At 42.6% G+C, this 22,625-nt stretch overlaps 1 protein-coding gene across 2 annotated transcripts in view; it reads right to left on the bottom strand.

The window, feature by feature from the left end:
* Positions 1-374: 374 nt before the first annotated feature.
* HUNK (hormonally up-regulated Neu-associated kinase) overlaps positions 375-22,625 on the bottom strand; it is a 56,945-nt gene continuing 34,694 nt past the window's right edge. The window contains exons 6-10 of one of the 2 annotated variants that reach the window (XM_048071477.2): positions 16,740-16,875; positions 12,124-12,292; positions 10,938-11,018; positions 5,883-6,063; positions 375-3,497 (exon numbers count right to left, since the gene is read on the bottom strand). In XM_048071477.2, coding sequence (XP_047927434.2) covers positions 2,851-3,497; positions 5,883-6,063; positions 10,938-11,018; positions 12,124-12,292; positions 16,740-16,875 — 1,214 coding nt within the window. In that variant the 3' untranslated portion in view covers positions 375-2,850. The remainder of the gene's footprint in view (positions 3,498-5,882; positions 6,064-10,937; positions 11,019-12,123; positions 12,293-16,739; positions 16,876-22,625) is intronic. The other variant, XM_066978034.1, reaches the window with a different exon arrangement.

Below are 22,625 nucleotides of genomic sequence, written 5' to 3'. Positions count from 1 at the left end.
CGAACAGCTAGGCACTGTTGGGGAGCAATTCACTCCCCTATTTCAAATCTCTATTTTAAGGTAAGGAGAATTGGAGTTTCCTATCAGCCTTCACTGGTGACAAACAACTTGGATAATGAACACAGATGAGACGCGCAACCTGAGGAGGGCTAATGTTACACAAGGGAAATCCCACCCTGTACTAACCATCCACCTTTTAGCTCACTCAGGGTTTATAGGCAAATCAGCAGCCCTAGCAAAGGAACAGCCTTTGACGGGAGAAGGTAAAGTCACTGGTAATCCTCTTGTCACCTTGGTGTTTTGCTGGTTGCTTTGTACTTACATGTTCCTTGCTATATAGTGACCTCACAAACAAAGTCAGCACTCCATGGCAATCTTGTTCAAAAAGTACATATATTTAATAATGATAACAAATACATTTTTTCCCCTGGAATTTCCACTACTGTATTTCAATAAGTCCCTTACATGGTCACTGCAGTTTGACTGTACATAGCTACTGTCTAAGCTGGATACATGTTTATGTTTTAGCAGTGTAGTACTCATATATTCTCTATAAATATAATAAAAGATTTAACATTTCTGTTTTCATTCTGATTCATACATATATTTACTGGGTTTTCACAAAAAATACATGTCTCTTTCCTGCCTCCCCCAACCTTTTATTGGGTTCCAAATAAACCTGAGTTTGTAATTCAAGTCAGTATCTGCCATCAGGTACACGAGTCTGATGCACACACACGACGGTGTTTCAGTTGTCCCTGCTCACTAGCTTTGCAGCACAAACATGTTCTTACTGTGAAAGAAAAGAAAACGGTTTGATGTTTTTAAACAAAAGGAAGAGCGAAAATGGACCCCTGGGATACACGGATGTTCTGTACAAATAGAAGATAGCAACTTTCAATCTCAAGACAAGCAAAAGCATTTCAGGGCTTTCTTAATAAGTTAGGATTTCTATGTATATAATTTTAGAGCTGCCTTAACTACCACAGAGGCGTGTGTCCTCACTACCCTGAAGAGTACAGTAGGAAGCACGCAGACTCCCCCATACAACCCCCATACAATGGACAGGCTGCTTTGAAAGCGAGGTGAAGGTCCCATCTGCAGGGATGAGCATTCATGCTCTGCTGTTTTTTCTAGCAAGCACTCAAAATACTGAACAGTCCAATTATCTGTGCTGTTAGTATTTGGACTGATGCCTTTTTTTTTTTTTTTTTTCCCCTGCAGATTTTGGTGTTTAGCCTAAGCTATACTGAAAATGAGGAATATGCACTCAGCTATGGGCTCTGCTGGCGACCCTTTCACCACCTCTAGTGACCCTCCTCCCCCAGTCCTTTTGCACCTCACGAAACTGGAAGGAAAGCTTTTCAAACAAGGGAATCTCTTCATATTTGTACAGAAACCAAAGCAGCGGGGCTCCATAATCATTTGCAGTAACACTGATAAAAATAGGGCGTGGGTTCCTACTGATGCAAAATCCCTATATTCCAGTAAAGACCCCAATAACAGGGCAATGCTTCTGCTGCCTCGTTTGTGGAATGGTGAGAGGTGGGTGGGCAGCAGTGGGGTACCCAGGGGGAGACCAGATTAGTACAAGCTTTGCTGAGATTTCCCATATACACAAACACATATGCAAGCACAGTACAGACGAAATAAAAGCACAGTCTTTGGCTAAACCTTCTAGTTTATAGGAAATGGTGAGAACACAAAAACAGAACCAAAAAATGTTGCCAACCTCTCAAATGTATCATTTACTTAGAAAAACAAGACCAGTATGCAGAACATGTTGCCTTTTAAGAAACTTAATCTTCACAGCTCATAACAACACCAAATTTTTGGTAACCACTGCATTACCAATCTTGCAGTATAAAACGGCATTGGTACAGATTCACGTGTCCTTTATTAGTCTCTTTAATTCACTGCAGTCTCTCAGAAAAGCCTTCAGGTATGTCCAGTACTCTGTTGCTGTAACAGGGGCTAATGCAATCCTGCACACAGGAGCGGAGCTAGTACAGCTACAAAAATTGGAGGTGACTGGGTTGTTTAAACACAGCGTGTTGCAGTTGGGATTACTGCCTAAAGCATCCACTTGCAAACCCATTACATGAAACGAACGGGCCTTCTGTGCGGTAAATCACCATGTGATGTACCTTGTTTTTAAATAATCGTGTTTCTTCTGAATGACATCATTAAATCATTTTCCTTAGAAAAAAATGATTCCATTATTAGCTACTTTATGTAATTAACTAAGAGCTGCTTTGACTTTCAGTATTCCCCCTTCTTCTAAATGTTTAGATCACCCATGTCTTTATTCAAGCTTCTACCAACTTTATCTTCTTGGCAGTGCTTTTTAGCAAGTTGATTTTGGAAACAGCATCTCGAGTTTTTCCACTTGTCGAGCCACGTGAGCAATGCCTGTAAGAGCACAACATACAGTGTGGCACAGGCAGGTGGAGCATGGACAGTCTTACCACCGGTCCTGATGGGACCAGCACTCATGGCACCACACCAATTACCTTGATGAATCAAATCGTTAATGCTCATCGTTCTTCCAGCCTACTTGCTGCAATACTAGATCACAGCAGTGAAAGCACAGACTGACATGGCTCTTTCAAGACATGTTTTACTGTACAGTCAGATGCCAAATGCTAATATTTCCTAACAGCACAAGCAGAGCCCTCTTCTTTCATCTTTATTACGTAGGACAACCCCTTCCTTACAAGCAGATTTTCTACACTGGACAACTGTAGTGTATTACGTAGCGACGGTAACATGCCTGTGGCTTTCCCCTCTTTTTAACAATTAAAAAGGCTAGGTCCCAGACAACAGCAGTACAAATCCTGGCCTGCCAGATTAACACTGGCCGCTGACAGCGTCTGCAGCATTGAAGGTGATCTGCGTGGGGCTCATCTGCTGCAGCTGAGGCATCCGTGCTTCCAGTGGCTTGTCGCTCGCCGACTGCATTGTCTGGTTCCTCTTCCGCAGCATCTGTCCGATCCCCATCATGGGGAACCTGCCCCTGCTTTTAACACAGTTAGGGCTGCCCAAGGGGTTGTTGGAAAACAGCTGAGTAGGGGACACGGCTTCTTCCTTCGCGGGATATGCTTTTTCCTCATACGTGAAAGAGACTTGGGTGGGGTGGACGGGGGACGTACTTCCTGGCTGAAAAAGCGGGGAGAGTGTCCTTTCACTTGAGCTTTTGTAAGGGAAATTCATGGGCGAGCCTAAAATCTTGTACTGGTGGGAGGGGGAAACCTGGTCTGTTTGGTCCTCTCTGTCGACGGACTCGAAGGAGTGCACAATATTCAGGATGAGAGGAGAGTCCTTGGCCCGGCCCCCAGCCCGGGCTGGCTCCTGCTGCGGGGAATCCTGCCTCTTCAGGAGCCGCGGGGTCCTGGGCAGCGGTGTCTGGACCTCCAAGTACTCCAGGGAGCTGGACGTGACGCAGCCCGTCTTGGTCGCCACGGGCTCGTGGAAAGGGCTTAACCCGCCGGTGGAGTCTACAAAGCAACCAGAAAAGGAACCAGAAGAGCAAATGGCAATCAATGGCACTGCCTTCTCTGCCTGGTGGCAGATAGCATCGGACATCACCTTTAACAAATTTGCATGACAAATGCACCAGCTAAAACAAACAGCCTTAGGGATACACTCAGCTTGGCACCAAAGAACCTGATCCTTATTTGATACTGACGCTGTTGTTTCATGGGTAATTTATCTGCCACTTTCCTTAAATGCAGGAAGGGCGCTTGAAGTGAGTAAGACAAGGACATGAAAAAGAAAACCACTGATGTCTTCAGCTGTTTGTAATAATTATATCCTCTAAGGCAACATCTGAGAAATCTCACATTTCTCCTTTGCATGGTTTTAGCTGGGTCTGCGTACTGTATTCACTGACATACCTACAGACATAGGGAACAACAGTGAGTTAATTCCTAATGTCTCTACTTGCATTTTGGAAGAAAATCTGTTCTTGGTTTCCCACATGTAAATACGGAGTAACTGCATTGGCCAGACTCAGGCTGTTACAGTTGGAACAGATTTGCTGCACTGACTTCAGCGAGAATCTTCCCCAAGCAAGGACCGAATATAAATGGAAAATCTTTTCAGGATTTGGCCCAATAATACAAAACAGCCCATGGAGAAGATCTACTCAGTTTCTACAGAATGTTGGCACTCACGCCAAGCTAGTTGCAAGAAAAAAAAAAAGAAAAAAAAAACCCAACATTTTGCTGCGTTTAGGAAAAGCTAGCCAAGGAGTCTGCTTTGCTATCCCCCCTAATGGAAAGAATAGCAGACTGGCAGTGCATCACTGTCCATGACTTCTCCCACCCTCACACCAAGAGAACAGGGGATAGAAAATTACTGAGGTCTGCAGCCCTCGGGTCATAGCTACAAATCTCACATGTGTGTCTTTTGAAAGGGATGGCCTTGGCAGAGGTTGAGACGTCAATGGGTGTACGGGATGAAATCACGTGCATTGAGAGTAGCTTGGGAAAAGCAGGCCGGGTTTAATCTGACTAGTCTCTTTCCAAAACTGGTCCAAATTATTTGACTGCTTGATTTAACAAGCATCAAAACACAGTTTCCGTAAGCAAAGAAATGCTTTAGTTGAGATCTGGGTGATTTTCAGGTTTCAGTTCAAAAAAGCAAGAAGAAGCCTAGACAGGAAAAAATATCAGCTGCTTACTGCCTGCTGTGCCTCCCTCCCAAAAGTAGTGACAAATTCTGAAAAATAGATTTTTTTTTTTACTTTTTTTTTTTAATTATTTTTTCAAAAAAGTATGTCCTATTTGTGACCAGCTCTACAGATTGCTGCTGCCTTACAGCAGAGGTGCCCGTGCTGCCAGACGAACACCATTTTGACACTTCACGTTGAAAGCATCAAGTGGTAAGTTATGAAGTTATGAGAAAGGCCATGAAAACACCCTAAGCCAAGGCTCTAAAGAACTGCTTGACACCACGATCAACATTTTAAGTCACTGTATTTCTCCGTGCTGGTCTTTAGTTACCCTCCCTTGTTCAACAGCCAGCTACGTCACCTTCCTGCTCCCCTCTACGTCCTGCCCACATATGCACTCCTTCAGCCCCATTTTCCCTGCCGGCTGCACTTTTCCCCTCCTCCCTTGTCCTGCCATCCTCAGAGCAGGTCCCACCCAGCACTCCCCAGGCTGCCTCCTCCCCTGCATTATTAATGCTTTCTCTCCTACGTCTGTCTCATCTTTTCCTGTTAATGCTTTTCCTCCTCCTTTCACTGTTTGAAATACACAATGGTCGGCAGTCCCTGCCGCTTTTCCTCTTGGCTGCCCATCTCTCTTCCCCCCACCATCAGCTGCTGCCATCAGCTCTCAAAGGAGGCCACGGGTACCAGCGCTCTCCTCAGGGTCAGCAATTTCTTTCTGTGCTGCCCCTTATTCCTTCCTCTCTGAGCAAAATGCATTTGTTGGCAGAAAGAAGCTTCCCTATCAGCTTTGGTTTGTCAGTGAGCAGCCCAGCACTGATCTGGGGTGGGTGTTGATGCTTTCAAAGTGCCAATGTGAAGTACAGATGATTTTGTATAAGCACATAAAAATAGGAAAAGATTTTTTTTTTTATTTTTTTAAATGCGGTTGAAATTCTGTCACATAAAAACAGAAGTAAAAGTGAAGATTCATGACTGCTGAACATTGTCATGGTTTCCTCAGGATGTTTTGTTCAAAGTTTGACTACATTATTCCATCCCCGTTCACATCACCACCTCCAGAGCAGGCAGCAAATGCAAGCACACGACTATTTACTAACAACCGTATGCCACGTAAGACACTCGTATTGGTACAGGCAGACCCATGCAGTCACATTCACGGGAAGGCACAAGCGCACAGAGACATGCTGGTATTTCTCTCACTGACCTTTCTCTGCACCTCCAGCCTTGGTAACTTTTCGGTCCCTCAGCAGAGCCTTGGTGTTCTGTATCTGTGAGATAAGACAGGAAGAAGGCTGTCTATATGAAACTGGACTTTTCTCAGCTTTCTTTGGGAGCTGACGGTGAAGAATCTCCCCTTTCTTTTCTTGCTCTTTGAGTTTTTTGTCCTTTAGGTTGTAAAACAAACAAGAACAATTTGGTTTACTTAAGGAAGTTTAAATGTCCTAAACCCCCCAGAGTTATAAGCACACCACTTACTGAAGTCAGGTTGAAAACAATATCTTTACAAGGAATTTGTACAGGTTACTCAAAATAACTGCATCTTCCACATCACATTTCCTCTGACCCATTTGACATGGTGTCAGGGTTCCCATCTGCGCTGACACACAGAGGAAAAGGTGCTTTCAGAAAATTAAGGGAAAAGGACAGCTTTCTGTTCAGAGGTCATTTGTCCTAGGAGACCTCGTTCAACCAAGTAGATGCAGATTTGTGCTCTTTCAGATCTGAAATATGCCTGCCCATTTAAACACAGAAAAAGGTCTTTGATTCCTGTTTATTGCACTTCCTCTGATATTTCCAAAGGTGAGCTGCACAGCTTTAAAGAATTTTGAACTCTCTGAGTCACTCATCTCCTCTCTGGGCAAGATCTTGAGGAACACGGCCTTTGCTGTGCATCCACAGGCTCTGATTTTACGTGTGTGTTATGCTGTAATGCAGCAATGAAGTTGGGGTTGCAAACATGGACATCCGAAAACATAATTTTGATGTCCAGTGGTGACAGAGAGAAAACAATACCAGGCTCCAGCTTTTGAAGAGTTGCTTTACAGTAAAAAGGCACTGTATCTTTACAACAGGAATCACTAGGTTCTGTAAGCTGCGTAATACTCCTTATTGGCCAGTGATTTCAGAGGCAGCCAAGGGTATTATTTTACTTCTAAACCTCAGGCATCCAATTTATGGCTTGTATTTTGCTATCACTCAAAGACTTCAAGAAATTCCCACTTTTCTTGAATAAACTTGTGTGTTTTTTTTTTGTTTTAGATGTGAATCTCAAAGAAGTCGGGCTTTTGTTTTGGTTGCTTTGGGGTTGTTTCTTTAGTGGGGCATCTGTGTGATGCAAAGTAATGTGCATAAATGTGAGAGAGGGAAATAAGGATGTACAAGACATTTTGTTTGTTTGTTTGTTTTGTCCACTAAACAACTCTGGAAACATGTTAAGACACATAAGAGGAAAATAACTAGGCAGCACAAATTTTGATCACTGCCACATCAGACAGAACTGGGCACTGCGTAGATGGCGTCTGGGCACTGCTGGGCTCAGTGATCTTTGAATTTTCGTAAATTACAGAGTCAGAAGGAAGAGCTTCAGGAAATGACAAACTAAGACTTTAGTTTTATTTCAGAAGCTGTGAAGTAACTGGGGGGAGAGAGAGCACCAGGGACCCTCTGGGAGCTCCTCCCTGTCTTCCTCCCCTCTGTGTACTGCCACACACCCATTTTTTTCCCCAGCCTTCTCTCCACACATCCCTTATTCCCTCCAGTTTATTTTCCTTTAGCCATCTAAAGCCGGCTAACTCTTCCACAGAAACACACCAACACCTTCTGGAGCTGTCATTGCTTTCCTTGCGTTATACCTCCTTGTTCACCTGACGTTGTCCCCCTTGCCGTTAGAGGCTGTAGCCATGTCAGGCACGGAGCATTTATCCCTCCCTGCTTGTGCTATGCCTGGAACAATGCAATGTCTGATCAGTCCCAGACGCTATCTTGGCGAGCACAGTCACTATTGATGACAATGAAATAATAACAACAGTAATAACAACAATAGCAGTAATAACAATAATGCTGTGTGAATAACAGACTATGACAATGAAGTCAGTGGGAGCTGTGCATTTAATTCTGAGCCCACTAAACTATTTTTTTGCTTTCAAGGCTGTAAAACTCTGCTGCCAAGTCCAGCAGAGACTGGGTTCTACCAACCACCTTTTTTTTAAAGGTACTTGTGAGGATGAGACCAAGTGGTGACTATTTAAAGCCTACAGGAGCCAATCACGATTGTTTAAGGGCTTTTTGCTATTTTGGATAGGTGAGGAAAGAATTTGCATTTTGGCTGCTGCAGCATCTGTCAGAATGCAGGACATTGCAGCGCTGCAAGCATTTTAGCCTAATGGTGCGAGAGCCAAGCCAGAACTCCTCACTGCTCTCCTCTCAAACACGTGCCACGTGCCCCTGGCTTCGCTTTCACACTGCTGTAATGTTTTATAAGCAGTGGTAACACAGTTGTACCGTACAATTAAAGTGCCGATGAAAAAGCAAATTCATACGTCCGGCATTAGCAATGAATTACTTTACCCTGGATGAATGTTGTAAATAGCCTTATATTTAAAATTTACCAAGACTGCTTCTCTTTGATGATAGTGGTGGGAGGGGAAACGGCCAAAATCCTAAACTCCCAAGGTGCTGCATGCTATTATATTTTAAAAAGGAAAGGAAGTGTTCCTTCAGGGGAGTTATAAAAGTTCAGTCCTCACCGTGCTATACGCAGCCATGCAATGGCATGCTGTTGCACAATGAAAGAGTTGTGCCGGTATGTTATACTTGAATAGGTTCGGCATTACATCAGCCTCTGCTATTTCCTGTCCTGACCTCGACCCTAAAATCTATCCTAGTCCCGGCAACGAACTTGGAAGGAAGATAATGGGTATTTGCCTTGGCCTTGCCTAATATTGTGATAGGACAATGACACAAGTTCTTATAATTACAAATTCCTCCAGCCTGAGCCCACCAGCTACTCGGAGGGAAGCAGATAGCCCCAGTACCGGTCCCCTGGTTTTGCTGTAGGGATGACTGCTCATCACCTGAGCCCTCTGCAACAAAATAGAGGCAGACAGACAGACAGACAGACTGCTGTCTCCTTCCATTACCCTACACTGCCCAAGTGCCCTGAGTGCTCAAGTGAAGCCAGCCTGCAAAAACACGCGTCTGCTTAGCCCTGACAGCAAGTCTCCTCACCCTCCGCCCCAGCACGCCGATGCTACCATGTGAATTTAGGAAACCGAAGGGAAAAGAGGGCCTGGGCACGTCTGCTGCACGCGTGCCGTGCTGCCTGCCCCTGCTGGCAGGCAGCCCCCGGCCCGAGGGCAAGTCCTCATTTCGCATGGCGGGAGTGAGGTGGGAGAAATTCAGTCAGCTGCTTCTGCTGAACCCGACCACCTCTCTCCATGGCATTTCCATGGCAACACACAGCGATGCTTCCTTTGCATTATCTGCCCAGGGACCAGTACCTCCCAGTTCCAGTCTGGAAAGAGGGGATGGTAAGGGGACCCTACCTACAGCCCACAAATTTCTCCGAGCTTATGAATTCTGCATCTCTGAGTCCCAAAGGCACCCACTGATCCCAGCAGCGCGATCCAGACACTTCCATGGCTGGGTTCCCGTCCCCCTGAAGGCATTTTAGAAGAAACGTCTCCCACAGTTACAAGTGGCAGGAGCATCTCAGGGTCTGTGTTCACCCAAGCGTGCTGCTTTAACCGTCCTGGTACAGTAAGTGTGATACAATCCCCCCATGTAAACACAGCTAAAGCGATATCAACGTGCTTTATATTCAGCTATGCCCATGTAGAAAGATATTATACTGTATTATTATCACAGTGTCTGCACTGCGATTGCTTCAAGGTAACTATTTCAGGAAAGAAAGGACACCCCCTCATCCCTTAAATAGCTACACTGGGACTAACTCTGAATGCAGGAGAGGCTTTGGAGGGAGCCTTTATTCCTAACTGTGCATACAAACAAAACTGGGGTCATACAGTCACACCATCATTAGTTGTCAATGATCCTTACAGGAGCCAAACATCAGCTCCCTTCCAGGAGCGTGGGGATTTCAGGAAGAGCACGAAAACAGAGCATGCATTTCTCTCCTGGCTACGTGCAGGTGCCCAGACAAGCCTCGCTGCAGAATTGCCTGCATGTGGCGTGGATGCAGACACAGTGAGCCAGCCATGCAAGTAAACTGCCACAGAGTGTTTTGAAATACGAGATTTATCTAGTCTACCCACTGCTGACACACGTTAAGTGAGGTGGTTCTGATTTATGTAAGGAAAGAATGAGAAGTACTTTGTCCTGATATATCCATCTGGCTTGCAATTCAGCTTTTCTATGAAATTTGCAAGCAGTCTGTAAAATAAACAAACCCAGCCATAATACAAATCTGTCCCTGCAATTAGATCATCAATCCAACATTGACAAGTAGCTTTTGAAACAGGTAAACTCTTCAGGAATACTGCTATTTATGTTGTTAGATAGGACCTGCACAGTGCACACAACCCTTGTAATTTTAGTGCTCGGCAAAGAAACAGCCAAAGAAGAAAAATCCGCACAGAAGAAGCTTCCTAATATCTGTTATGTATTCCTCTAATATAAATTACCTCCTCTATTGCAGGCAAAAAGACTGGAGACAGACAGAGCGAAAGGTAATCTGGTTAAATCTTTTCTCTGGCCAAGGGAAGTGTGTCACAACACAGTGGGCTAGTTCTGCATCAGTTCTGCTGAGAAGCAAACATTTTCACCCAGACAGAGTTTTGTACTAATACAGTTTTACATTTTCTAGTAGTCAAGCCAGGACATTGCACTCTGCTATGCAGATCTGTGGCAAGTCGCTGGGGAGAGGGCACCCTGGCAGTCACACAGCTCTCTGCCTTACACCACCAACGTCTTCAGACTCGAGGCAATGCTGTTATAGTCTTCTTCAGCAACTTGCACCTCATAATGAAACTAAGGAGCCCCCTGAAGAAGTTTGTGTTATTCTGCTAAACAGAGCATTTAGTTTCCTCATGAAAGCTGAAAGTTGTCTTTAAACTTCCCCCTAAGGGGGTGCTATTTGTTCCTTCAAAAAGAAATTGAGAGAATTGCCCTGTGCAGGCAAGACCACAGATCTCTTTTTTTCTTCACAGCTCCAGAAACTCATTGTCTTAATCCCAACAGCTGGGGATCCTCAAATTCAGCCTGCTTTCAAAGTACCTTAAGAAGCTTTAATGAGCTTTACCTCATAGGAGTCTTTATTTGCCTTGTACTTTTCTATCTGGTATAGCTGGTTCTTGTGGCAAATGTCCTGGCCTTCAGATTTCTGTGGAGAGAGAAGCATGGAAAATTAAAGTATATAAAAGGTAATTAGAGAAAGCTAATGTTTAGCTACTGCTTAATGGACCATATCCACATTTGGCATTCAGTAGTCTCATCAACTTACGGATGTGGTGAATTTGGTCCGTTACATTTTAAATATCATTGATGGCATCATCATTAAAAGATGCTTGCTAAAAGAACTGAGAAGAGAAAAACTAAGGTGCTGTTGGGGATAATTTCTCAAAGAAACAAACATGTCAAAAAGAAAACTCCAGACATAGATTCACAGAATGGTTTGGGTTGGAAGGGACCTTAAAGATCATCTAATTCCAACCCCTTCCACCAGGTTGCTCAAACAGAATACAGCCCACCCTACTGACTACACAAGTCATGCAGGAGCCTACAGACTTGTAACTGTTTAAGACTCCTCGCCAGACCGCAGATAGCTGTGTGGAGAGATAGCCATGGCTGCAGCTTGCCCTGGTGCTCTTTGCCCATCCTAACACTTGAGCAAGTGCCATGCACAATGTGGCTAGGGAGCTCAGCTCCCCCAGACGTCCAAGAAAGGGTGGTGTGGCAGGGTGAGAGCTCCCTTTCAGCCACACAGAGCACTCCTGCTGCAGAGGGAGGGATGCACAGCACACTGCAGCCTGGTGGCTCTCAGGGATGTCCCCTCCAGGGCCTGTGCACAAATGGGCTCCCAGCTGCATGAGCCGGGCAGCTGTGCAGCACTAGCGCTGTCACTGGATTTTAAGGAGAGCAGCACTAAAGAAGAGAAAAAATGACCTGGGAGAACGCTTGCAAAGTCAAGCGGGCCAGACTGCATACCACACTAGGCACAGCCTGCACAACATCCTACCTCGGGGTGGCAACTCTACCATTAGTTTTCTATGGAAAGATCTTCAAAAGCACGAAATCATGAGACATCAAGCCTATAAGCAATTACCTCAGCAGCTGGGGGAATTATCTTTGGAAATAATGCTTTTAGTATGAAGGAATAAAAATCCAGGCAATACCTTGAGATCAAATGCCAGAGAGCAGGGAAACTTTAAGCACTTTTTTACCCTCTCACCTGCTTGTCCAAAGAATCAACACCAAGCAGCACTTACCCTAAGGCTTGCCAAATAGCGCTCCAGCTTCTTATTAAGCAGAAAGTAGATGGCAAGCGTGTGACTTGCCCTGTTTGAGAGCACAGTGTTGATGACATCGCTGTTCTTGTAGCCGAGCTTCTCAGTCATATGGAGCAGCACACTTTGACTGAGGTCCTCCAGGTGGATTCTGCAGAAAGAGAGGTGAAGCACATTGCTTGTACTGTCCTCCCAGTGACAGAGCCTTGTTAGCAGTGGCAGAGAAGAGACCTGAAAAGCTCAGTAACATGGCCGTGAGGAGAAAGGCAGACTACTTGGGAACCATGTGCACACTGTGATAGCTGAACAAACCAAGCCAAAGTGGCCTTACATCCTACCATGAAATGAAATGGCACCGCGATGCCCTGGATGTCTCAGTTTGTCACCCTAGATCTGACCAGTGAAGACCGTCAAGATCATCCACCTGGTTTTGAAGGAAAAGATGTAAAATCCAACTTAGATGGCTACACTTTCCTTTCCAAAATGACTCTTTCAAAGACACCACAGTGTTCAGCTTCACCCCTCGCCTTTTGCACATATATGCACTAGATGGCTAGAGCATTTCACCCCAGAGAAAGGTGACACACAGGGAGGGTTATTACAGCAGCTCCCAAAATGGTAAAACTGCTGCTATACTCATATTGGTTAGAAGAAGAAATACAACATGAGTTTATGGATGTGCTTTTCTGTAAAGTCCATAATAGACTTGGCCAAGGTAAGAAATGCAGTACAGCAGGCTGTGGAAATAGCAAAGCACTTTCACAGTGTAAGTTAAAAACAATTTTTCCAAAGAACTTTGCTCCTGTTTAGACATCTAAATATGCTGGCCAGATTCCCAGATGTACCTGTCAACTTCCATCCATCTCCAAAGAAATGCTGGATTCTGTCTGCTTTCTAAAGGATATTCTTTGCTCCCAATATAAAGCCTAATATTTGGCTAAGGCAACTAAGGGAAGCTTAGGTTATGAGCCTTTTTACAACCTGCTTTCCCCCTTCAAAAGGATAATTCTCATCCTTTCTCACCCCTCCTCTCCTATACCATTGTCCTGTACACCTGTGATGTGAGGAATGCCCAGAGAGCAGTCTGGGTCTGACATAAGGACTTAAACAAGATGATAAACATAATATGTAAAATCTTAAATAACTGTTTTCCTTTATTCAGCATGCTAACATTCATTCTGCAGTTAAAAAAAAAAGTTTGGGTGTTGTTTTTTTTTAAGTTCATAATCAAAACTTATCTTGGTCATTGCACATTAAGGCATTTGGACGGCAAAAAGAATTCAAGCAATTTCTACTTGAAGTGCACAGCAAAATGGGAAATATTTGTTTGCCTCTTTAACAAAAACAAGGTCATAAAAAGCCTGAGAAAATATTTGCCTGAAAATGCATTTTCTGCTGTTCTTCTACCTTATCTTCATGTTCTCCCCTTTCCTATAGTGTTGCTGCCTTGGAAACAAAGGTGGTTACCTTAAAATGGTAGAAGAGGACTGCAAGAACAGAACACAGTTTCTTGTTTGTGCTATAAAAAGCATGATTAAGAGAGAAAGTGATTCCTAGAATATATGGTAGTTGATTTTTCAGAACAGATAATATCTTACCCACATTTGTACACTAACAGAAACTTGAAGAAACTCTATTGAAGCTGACCGTAGCAGTACTTTTGGAGGCAAACTCAAAGGAGGCAAGTCAGGTCTTTAAATATTTCAAACTTTGTAGCATTTTCCCAATAAGGCTTTAGTAAAGCTCTATAAATTCTAGGTAGGTCAAGCTTTAGGTATAAACTAATTAAACTAATTAAATTTTAATTAAATTAAAAATAAAAAATATTATAAAAAAATGAAGGGAAAGAAAGAATCATTATAGCTTTTATCCTTTACAGCTTCACTGATTTCATCATAAAACCTGTGTTCTGAAAGAAGTAGCTATTTTTCTCTTATTTTCAAACAGAAAAAAATAAGAAAAACTATGCAATGAGAAAAAAAATGTAGCTGATTTATTTAATAGCAAAGGGTATCTCTTCATATTGATACTCCCTTTAAAAGTGCTTATAATAGGAAAGGATTATGGTCATCACTATATCCACATATATGCATGAGCAAACGTGCTCTCTCTATGGTTCAATATTGCATTTTATTCTATTCTTACATTTCATTTGCCTGTCGTTAGGAGGGAATGATTAATGGGCACTCCATAAACAGCACTGCACAGCTATTCTACCTAATAGAGGTTGGCCTCTCTCGTAAGTCTCCGACCTAATTGCACCAGTGAGCAAGCTCTAACGTGACACCTCCACCACAGCCTGTCTAAGGGCTGGTAACTTCAAGCTAAGAACTCAGAAACCAAGGCATGAAAATGTACCTACAAACTCAAAAGAATTCTGAAATCACATTTAAGCCATATTTCTTTTTTTCCTCTTCTGCAGATAAGACACACGCAGCGAGAGAATTAAATCACCCATACAGCTCTCAGTTACACTTACATTCACTTAACAGATGCCACGTTTAGCAGATTGATTAGGCTCATTATGACAGTGATTTCATTAGCTTAACGACTCATTCAGTTTACACTTGTTTTCCCTTTCTTTACCATACAGTGTTCATATGTACAGTGCACTTCGGTAGAGTCCAAAGCACCATGGAAACTCAGATTTCCTCTTGCTGCACAGCACCCTACTCAAATTAACTCAACTGCCCTTAAATTTCAGGCAGTAATGTTAAGATAATGAGTCTGTCTGTTCTGTATCTTATTCCCTGCAAAACAATCATTCTTACGGGCCATTTTTATACTCTGTCCACGTAGGTCTGAGGATTGCAGGCAGCCAGCCTCACAATTGTTTCAGTGGATGGCTCTAGTGATGGCACCCGTTGGAAAACAAGCATCCAAGCTGCTCAACAACTATCCAGCCATATTCTGAGAGTGAGAGACATTATTCTCCTCAGGCTAAAGAAATGCATAGGCACAGCGATTCTCCACAATGCTATACTTAAAATGCTAACTCAGGAAGGGAAATGCCTGCTGCTAAATGAGGGCACCTCAGTTCCCTATTCATATAGAGGGGACTCAGGTAGCAGACAGGACTGTGATCTCTAAGACAGCAACATTGAAAGGAAAGGTCTCCAAAAATTCCTGAAGGCTGTCCTGAATTTTGGGACCCAGTTTGATCTCCTGAGCCCAGTTGTCAGCAGTATCAAGCGCTTCAGCACTAAGAGACTGGCACTGTAGGTACCTCTCAAACCCACAAGGTTTGGACCTACAGCTCTGAAACATGTCCTATTCACCTGGCTAGCAGGTGACCAGAGAGGAAGACAGATGGGGAGGCAGTTTTGTGGCCTCAAGTGAATGCTCAAGGCTGTCTGTATGCATGGTCTGAGCTTGCACTGAGTCTGTCAGGGCACCAACACAAAGAGTTGGCCTAGTTGATGAACATGAAATCATATTGGGTAGAGGACAATGGTTCAGACATTCACACAAAGAGAGGTCGTCTTGCCCCTAGGTGTATGCTACATCAGGTACCTGGCACTTGAGTAAACTGTAGAGTGGAAGTTAGGCTCTTCTCTTAGGGACTTGACTCTTAGTGAGTTATGACTGAAATTTTGGGGCACTATCAGATTCTAAGCACCAAAATCAAGCTTTAAGTTGCTGTCTTTGCCTCAGTACTACTTTGGATCTTTGTCTGAGAGCTAGTAACTACTACAATGAATCCTCTGCAGGTAATAGATTGTGTGTGCTGAAGGGCTTTGATGCAGGAAGGAAGTTTTATCTGATCAAATATAGACATACATTTCTAAGTGAGTTGCCTGAGGCTCTATTTACATTCATGGGAGAGAAACTCAGATCTCCTGGGCACAATGTCATCCTACTACAGAATCAAAAGGAAGTCAGATGAATCATTCTGTAAAATGTGCCCTTATTTTTCTCCATTGACTGTAATGAGAGCCCATGTTGACTTGGTCATGTGAATTCTATGCTGAGGGATGTTGAAAATCAAGCAAGATTATTTCTAACCAAAGTGGACAATAAGTATTTTTCTTTCTTCCTGTTTGTTTGTTTTTCCTTAGACTGATATTTGAATAACCATGAGATTTGCTACCTGTTTGCATGTAGTCATGCATTTAGCATTGCACAGGTATTCAAGATCAACAAACAACAAATGAAGATCATTTAACTCTGACTTTTCTCACTACTGTTTGCATATTTACCTAATCCACAGAACCTCACATATGTATCACAAATAGGTATAGCCTCTACTGGAAAAGTAGCATGGGTCTACTGACAAACAAGAAGATCGGAACCGACAAAATATCTTCACACGCATCTATTCTAAGGTCTGCAGCCAGTTAATCACCTGATATGTACCCCAGACCACCCCACAAATGCATCATATGCCAGCTTCTAATTTAAGGTTTGGTTTTGGTCATTTCAGGAAACACATATTCAATGGCCAATCTGAAAAAAAAAAAAATGGATTGAGTCAAAAAGCAATCCCAGAAAATGCAGTGGGACACTGTCACACAAGGAACGAAACTGCAGCACCAGAGTTGTTCACATTTTAACGAATGTACACACTGGCAGGTTTTCTCTGCTCTTTCACACAGTACCTGTTTGGATATGTTACATTAGGTGGTGCTCTCCCAGGGTAATTCTCATTAAGCCACCGATTTGCAAGTGCCTGCTGGATATTTGGTCTCTTTGCAGGATCTGGCTCTAGCAGGGATCGTAGAAAATTTATGGCCGCTGTGAAGAAATCAAGAAAAAACAAGAGCTATGTCATATGCTTTATGACTTAACACGGTAGTTGAGATGTTATGCTATGTAGCCTGACCCCAGAATATACTAAAAATCAACCTTTTCCTTCTAGTATGCTCAAATGTCCTTGAGAAAAAAGAAAGCCTGATAAGAGATTAGTAACTAAAATAAACGAAGATTTATAGAGTAATAAGGAGAGGAGAAAAAGAAATTTTTGTTTCAGAGCTTGTTTGAAGTTTCTGAGCACGCTAGTCAAAATTTTTGTTTGAGGACAGGAGACTGGAGTGAGATTAGAGGCAAATCACTCATACTCTGTTTGGAGTAGAAAGAGAGTGACTGGGAGTGAGTGCAGGGGAGGGAAGGGATGCAGAGCTGGGAGGGAAGACATGGAGAATTGGGTTTTCTGCTCCCATTGACATGGGGAGAAATTCTCTTATGATTTCCATCCAAACTACAATCAGTTGCAGGAGATTTTAGTAAAATTAAAAGGGTACAGTAAAATGAATGGACTTTATTCTGTTTTCAAATACCATAGCTTCAACTTTCAATGACATTCCATGACACCTTGGGATTTTCTTATGAAAAGCCTCAAAAGTAATTTTCCAATATTTGTAAGTAACGTGCTTCTTATATGGTTATGAACAATGAAATCAAGTGATTTGCTGAAAGACTCACAGGAAGTGAATATCTGAGCTGAAAATAAACTCTAAGTTAACTATTTCTGATCTTTACTCCTTAAATTATCAAGGTTAGATTTAGTTTATCAGCTACAAAACAATAAAGAGTTAACTATGTCCTCTATCATTCTCTAAACAAAAGACAAAGAAACCTAATTCTGGGAAAACCAAAACCAGAATGATACAGTCCAGTGAGATGCTGAGTGCACCCTGAACAAAGTCATTGGCAAACAAAAGACACAAGTGATGGTTTCCAGCAGTTTTCTCCAACTCATATGGATGACATCTTAGAGGCTTTTTTCCACCTCATTCTGCAGCAGAACTGCAGCTTCCCTCCCAGACTCTCCTGAGAGTGCCTCATCTACTTGTTTCCAGACCTTGGAGAGACCTTGCATGGAGACCTTGGGCAGTAGCAGCACAGGACCACCGCTATGCCTTGCCTGCAGCTTGGTAGGGTTTCTGAGGACTGAAAAATTTAACCCCACTTCAAGTCTTTGGATTTAACAATGGTGTTTTAGGTTAAATGGAGTCTTGTCTCATGTATAAAAGTTTTGCCAGAACTGCCTTGCTCATTAGGCATATAAAATGCACTTCTGCTCTCACGGACAGAGCCTCCACGCAGACAAAGCACCGCTGCCTTTAAGAATAAAATTCGTTTCTTCAAGACTTCTTGATGTTTGCCTGGTTGTCCACCCAAGCATTCTCAGGTCTCCAAGCCCACCCGCAACAAGGGACAGGCTGGATGGGCTGATGTGCCAGAGCAGAGCAGCAGGAGAGGAAGGGAGGGTTTCTCATCAAATAAATCAAGGTTAGACGTGATAGGTGTTGACTCTAGGCAGCTTGGGTAACCTCCGTGTTCACCATCCTGCAACCATCAAACATCAGCCAGAGAAGGCCCTGAGAGGATATCTGTTTCAGTGCAGGCCTAGTGTTGAGAAGTTTATATTTGGAAGAGAGAGAGTTATGATTATGTATTTACCAGTTCAGCTAGGCACGAGCTCATTTTTTTTTCTAAGCTCTGTCTTCACAAATAGCTGATTTATGTGAGGTACTTCACTTTAAATCTTTCCCAACATTTTTGTTATTTTCCTATGACAGCAATATTGTGGAAACAGCAGGAAGAAACGACATCCAAGTTCATAAATCTCCTGGAAGCCGATGTTAGGACTGCTCCCTGCGTACCCTGAAAGCCCGCACGTCAACACGTCTTGGGCGCAGACCCCTGTTATGGGAAACAATCGCCCCATTGTTCTGCCATTTGAGTTCCTCTCTTCCCAGTGCTGCCCTGTTAGGAGCCGCATGCATCCCACGGCTCAGAGCATGCTTCTCAGTGCAAAGCAATCCCTCTACAAACTGACTGCCAACACCCTCAGCCCCCAAATCAGCCAACGGCTCCTTAAAAACCTTAATCTTTTTTTTCCCCTTGTCAAAAGACAAAGTGAATGAGGTCTGTGAAGCAGTACAAAGCACTACAGATTCAGAGCAGGAGAAACTGATTCCAGAGAGGGAAGCCCTCCAGGGAGGTTCCCTCACCAGCCGGTCCCAGGTGATGCAGCAGGGATTTTTAACAGCACCTTCGCTCACCTGAGCTGTTAGATGGTGTGAGGAAGACTGGGTCTTTTTCAGACAGCCATGCAGCTGTAGGACAGCTAAATTAATCCCCCAGGAAACAAACATGAAGATAATGAATCGATTTTTGGACCCACGGCATCTGAAGCAGCTTTTCATGCTGAACCAAGTAGCTTCATGAACAAAGGACACTGTGAATTATCCCTCCAATGCTTCATTATGTGAGGGAATGTGAGGGCCTCATTTACAACGAACTCGAGGACAGCACTAATCTGATTAGCCAGTGACCTGCACTTGATGGAATTTTGTTTCCATGGTGTAACTTTGGGGCAAAGTTTGCTCTTTTGACAAATGACAGACCAGTACCATGAGAAAAAAAAACTCTCCCTTTAAACTTCCTTTAGCGTATTGAGTTCAGTAATGAACAGAAACGCAGAGTGCTTCAGGTATGAACTACAAGACCTCTGCTGCTTTCATTTGCTTTGACATGAACAAAAACAGCTTAGTGTCTTGTTTAGAGAATGCCATGCTTTGAGTGGGCCCTGGCTAAAATCAGGTATACAGGTGCTGCTTACACAACCGGCCAGAGAAAATGAAATAAGGTCATTTCACTTCATAAAGCCATAAGTAAGCTCAGAACTACAGACGTGGGCAGACGATTGCTTGCTGTTCTTAAGAATTTACACAGACCTCGGCTTGACAACACTGCCTGTCTGCTCCTGGCAGTGGTAACATCTAGCTGAGGTGCGGTAACTTCCCAGGACTGACTTGATTGACTGTTTGCAATTAATCTGTACTTCACAGAAGAAATATAAGTCACCAGATGACACATGTATTCCTGGAGTTTAAGTGATCGACTTCTGAATGCTCGTAAAAAGTGACACTTCATTTCTGCTCCAAAAGCATGGGATACGTGGCCACACGTGCAGTGGTTAGTGTCTGATAGGCTTTCAAAAGGGAATCACAAGAAAGTAGCGTGTCAGTCGACGCTACCTTTTAGACTCTCAGCTATGAAAGACATGGGTTTCTGTAACAAAAAAAACATCATCCATACAGAAAACTTATCAAGTAAAGGAGCTAAGGATTTAAAAAACTCCTTTTTTAGAGAGATTCTTCTAGTTTCCACTGCACTACTCTGTTCCAAAAGGAAGACCATAAACACAGAAGCAGTACATTGAGGAAAAAAAAAAGCAATGTGTGCAAGGTCAATACCAACTTCCTTAACAACTGAACTCAGCTCACCTAAAATCAATAATCAGACAGCTGTGTTGTTTAAGCAGCTTAACAAAAAACAGTTTCCTAAGTGGGAAAATCAAATACTAACCCCAAATTTTCCCTGTTGCTACACAGTTGCTTTGGGTGTCCATGGTCACACAAAACTGTAACTAATACAAATAAAATATACTCTTGTTTAGTGATAAGAATAGCTATTTTTACAACGAACCCTGCATTCAGTTGCTGTGAAATTAAATGTTGAAAGAGAATATAACGAACAAGCAAAACAGACTACTGCAAAAAATCTCTTCTGTGGTCTCTGTGTGAATTAACAGAAAAAGAAAACCTGATTTAAGAAAAAGATCCATATACCTAAGGAGTTAACTAATGAAACAATTTGCAGGGCAGAGGAGATTTTCTATCTACTGACCCAAAGCCTAGCTGTGGCAAGAACAAATGTCATCTTAAATCACACTTTGCCATGTTGGTGAATGTGCAAGCCTGTTGACTTAAATCAAGAACTGATGGATACCTTTTTCACAGTGAGTAAAGGTTAAGATGTTTAAATCTGTTCCATTAATTTTCCATCATCTCTGAAAGTTCAAGCTGCTATTGTTCTCACAGGATAAATAAAATATTGTTTTCACTGGAGACCATATTGTTAGTGAGCCACAAATTCTACAAGAACACGACTGTTAGAAAATTTGATCTCCACGATAAAATTGTAGGATGACTGAAACAGTAAAATGAAACCTGTCAAAAGCAATGTTATCTTTTTTTGCTACACAAAGTCTGGTCTTCTACAGGCCTTTCATGGGTGATTCAGACTTTAACACAGGAGTTGTCCCTGTGAAGTCAGTGAAACCTCCCACTTAAAGAATGACTCTGGTTGAAATAAAATGATTGGGGAAACAGTACATTGGATCAAAGCGACTGTACAGTCATTTTACAACAGCTATTTTTTGGTAGAAGCCTCACTGTGCGAGGTCCATTTGGTAAAATATTTGGCAAACTTGGCAAATTTTTACTACTATATCCAAGTCCCTGAATTCAAGAGTAACTTTGCAATTGATGAAGGATTTGGCTTCCAGATCAATGCAATATGAAGCAGTCATCTGCTTTATACAGTATAATCCGCTTTTTAATTTACTCAGTGGGGCTTTAGAACATGTGCTAGAACATTAAAATAGCAATTTTGTGCAACCGAATCCTACAGGGGAGTCCTCAGAATGGAAATACCAAACACTCTAACTGCATCAAATACATGGCAAGACTTGAAGCATCCCAGCTCACTTGTAAACCTACCACTTTACAGCATGCCAGCAACATGAACTGCTGGCAGAAAATATGTACTTCATACAGATGCTGAGCAAATGAGAAACAATATACGCCACTTGATTCACAGATAAACCATGTGAGAAAATCCTTAACTATCTACTTCTTCCACATGCAGGGAAATCTGTCCTTGGAGAACTCATCTTGCGACACAACTTTCAAAGGCTTTTTCTTATACCCCATGGCAATGGTTTGCCATTATTAGTGATCTAAGTGAAAATGTATGATCTTTCAAATTTTTCCTATTTGCAGTCTTTTAAATCTATTGAATGTCCCTTGCAAACTGTCTGCAGATAAGAACAGAAGCTCTCCATGAGCATCAAATTTAGCATACAAAAATAAAACCTAAGTACAAAACATAGTTTGTTCCAAATGCTGACACAGTCTTGCTATAAGCTGAAACATGATTCTGTTGCCTAGTGACATGGCTTTGAAGAAGGAATTAATATTTCTAATATTAATGCAATGACAATTTTGCATTTTCTGAACGCACGAAGGTTATCACAGGCTACTGTCCCAAAATAACTTTCTGAGTGCATGTCATTATTCCATAATGAATGTGAGGTCAATCAAGGTAGCTTATCACTCAACTTTAATCACGATAATGCCCAGAAATGTGTTATTCCAAAATAATGAGTTCATGCATCCATACCCTACACTAAAATCTTCCAAACATGCAAAACTGACCAGCTATTTTCTGAAAGCAATTTCACAGATTTTCACAGATTTGTTCCTCTCTCATATTCTGTACAACTTGGCGATTCTCCAGCTTACATACAAAAGTCAAAACAAAAGGAGTTATACTACACCAACACCCCCAGATCTTTTGGAGAATAAAATGAAAAAGAACATTTTTCATGATTAGCATGCCATGCTGGTAGAATGACTCACAATCCAGAATTCAATGCAATGGTTCCAACCAACTGGATCTGAATAGGTACA

The sequence above is a fragment of the Anser cygnoides genome, chromosome 1 (assembly GCF_040182565.1).
Source record: "Anser cygnoides isolate HZ-2024a breed goose chromosome 1, Taihu_goose_T2T_genome, whole genome shotgun sequence".
NCBI classification, from domain to species: Eukaryota; Metazoa; Chordata; class Aves; order Anseriformes; family Anatidae; genus Anser; species Anser cygnoides.
Note: the sequence above shows the minus strand (reverse complement) of the source record. Positions and strands in the feature narration are given on the sequence as shown.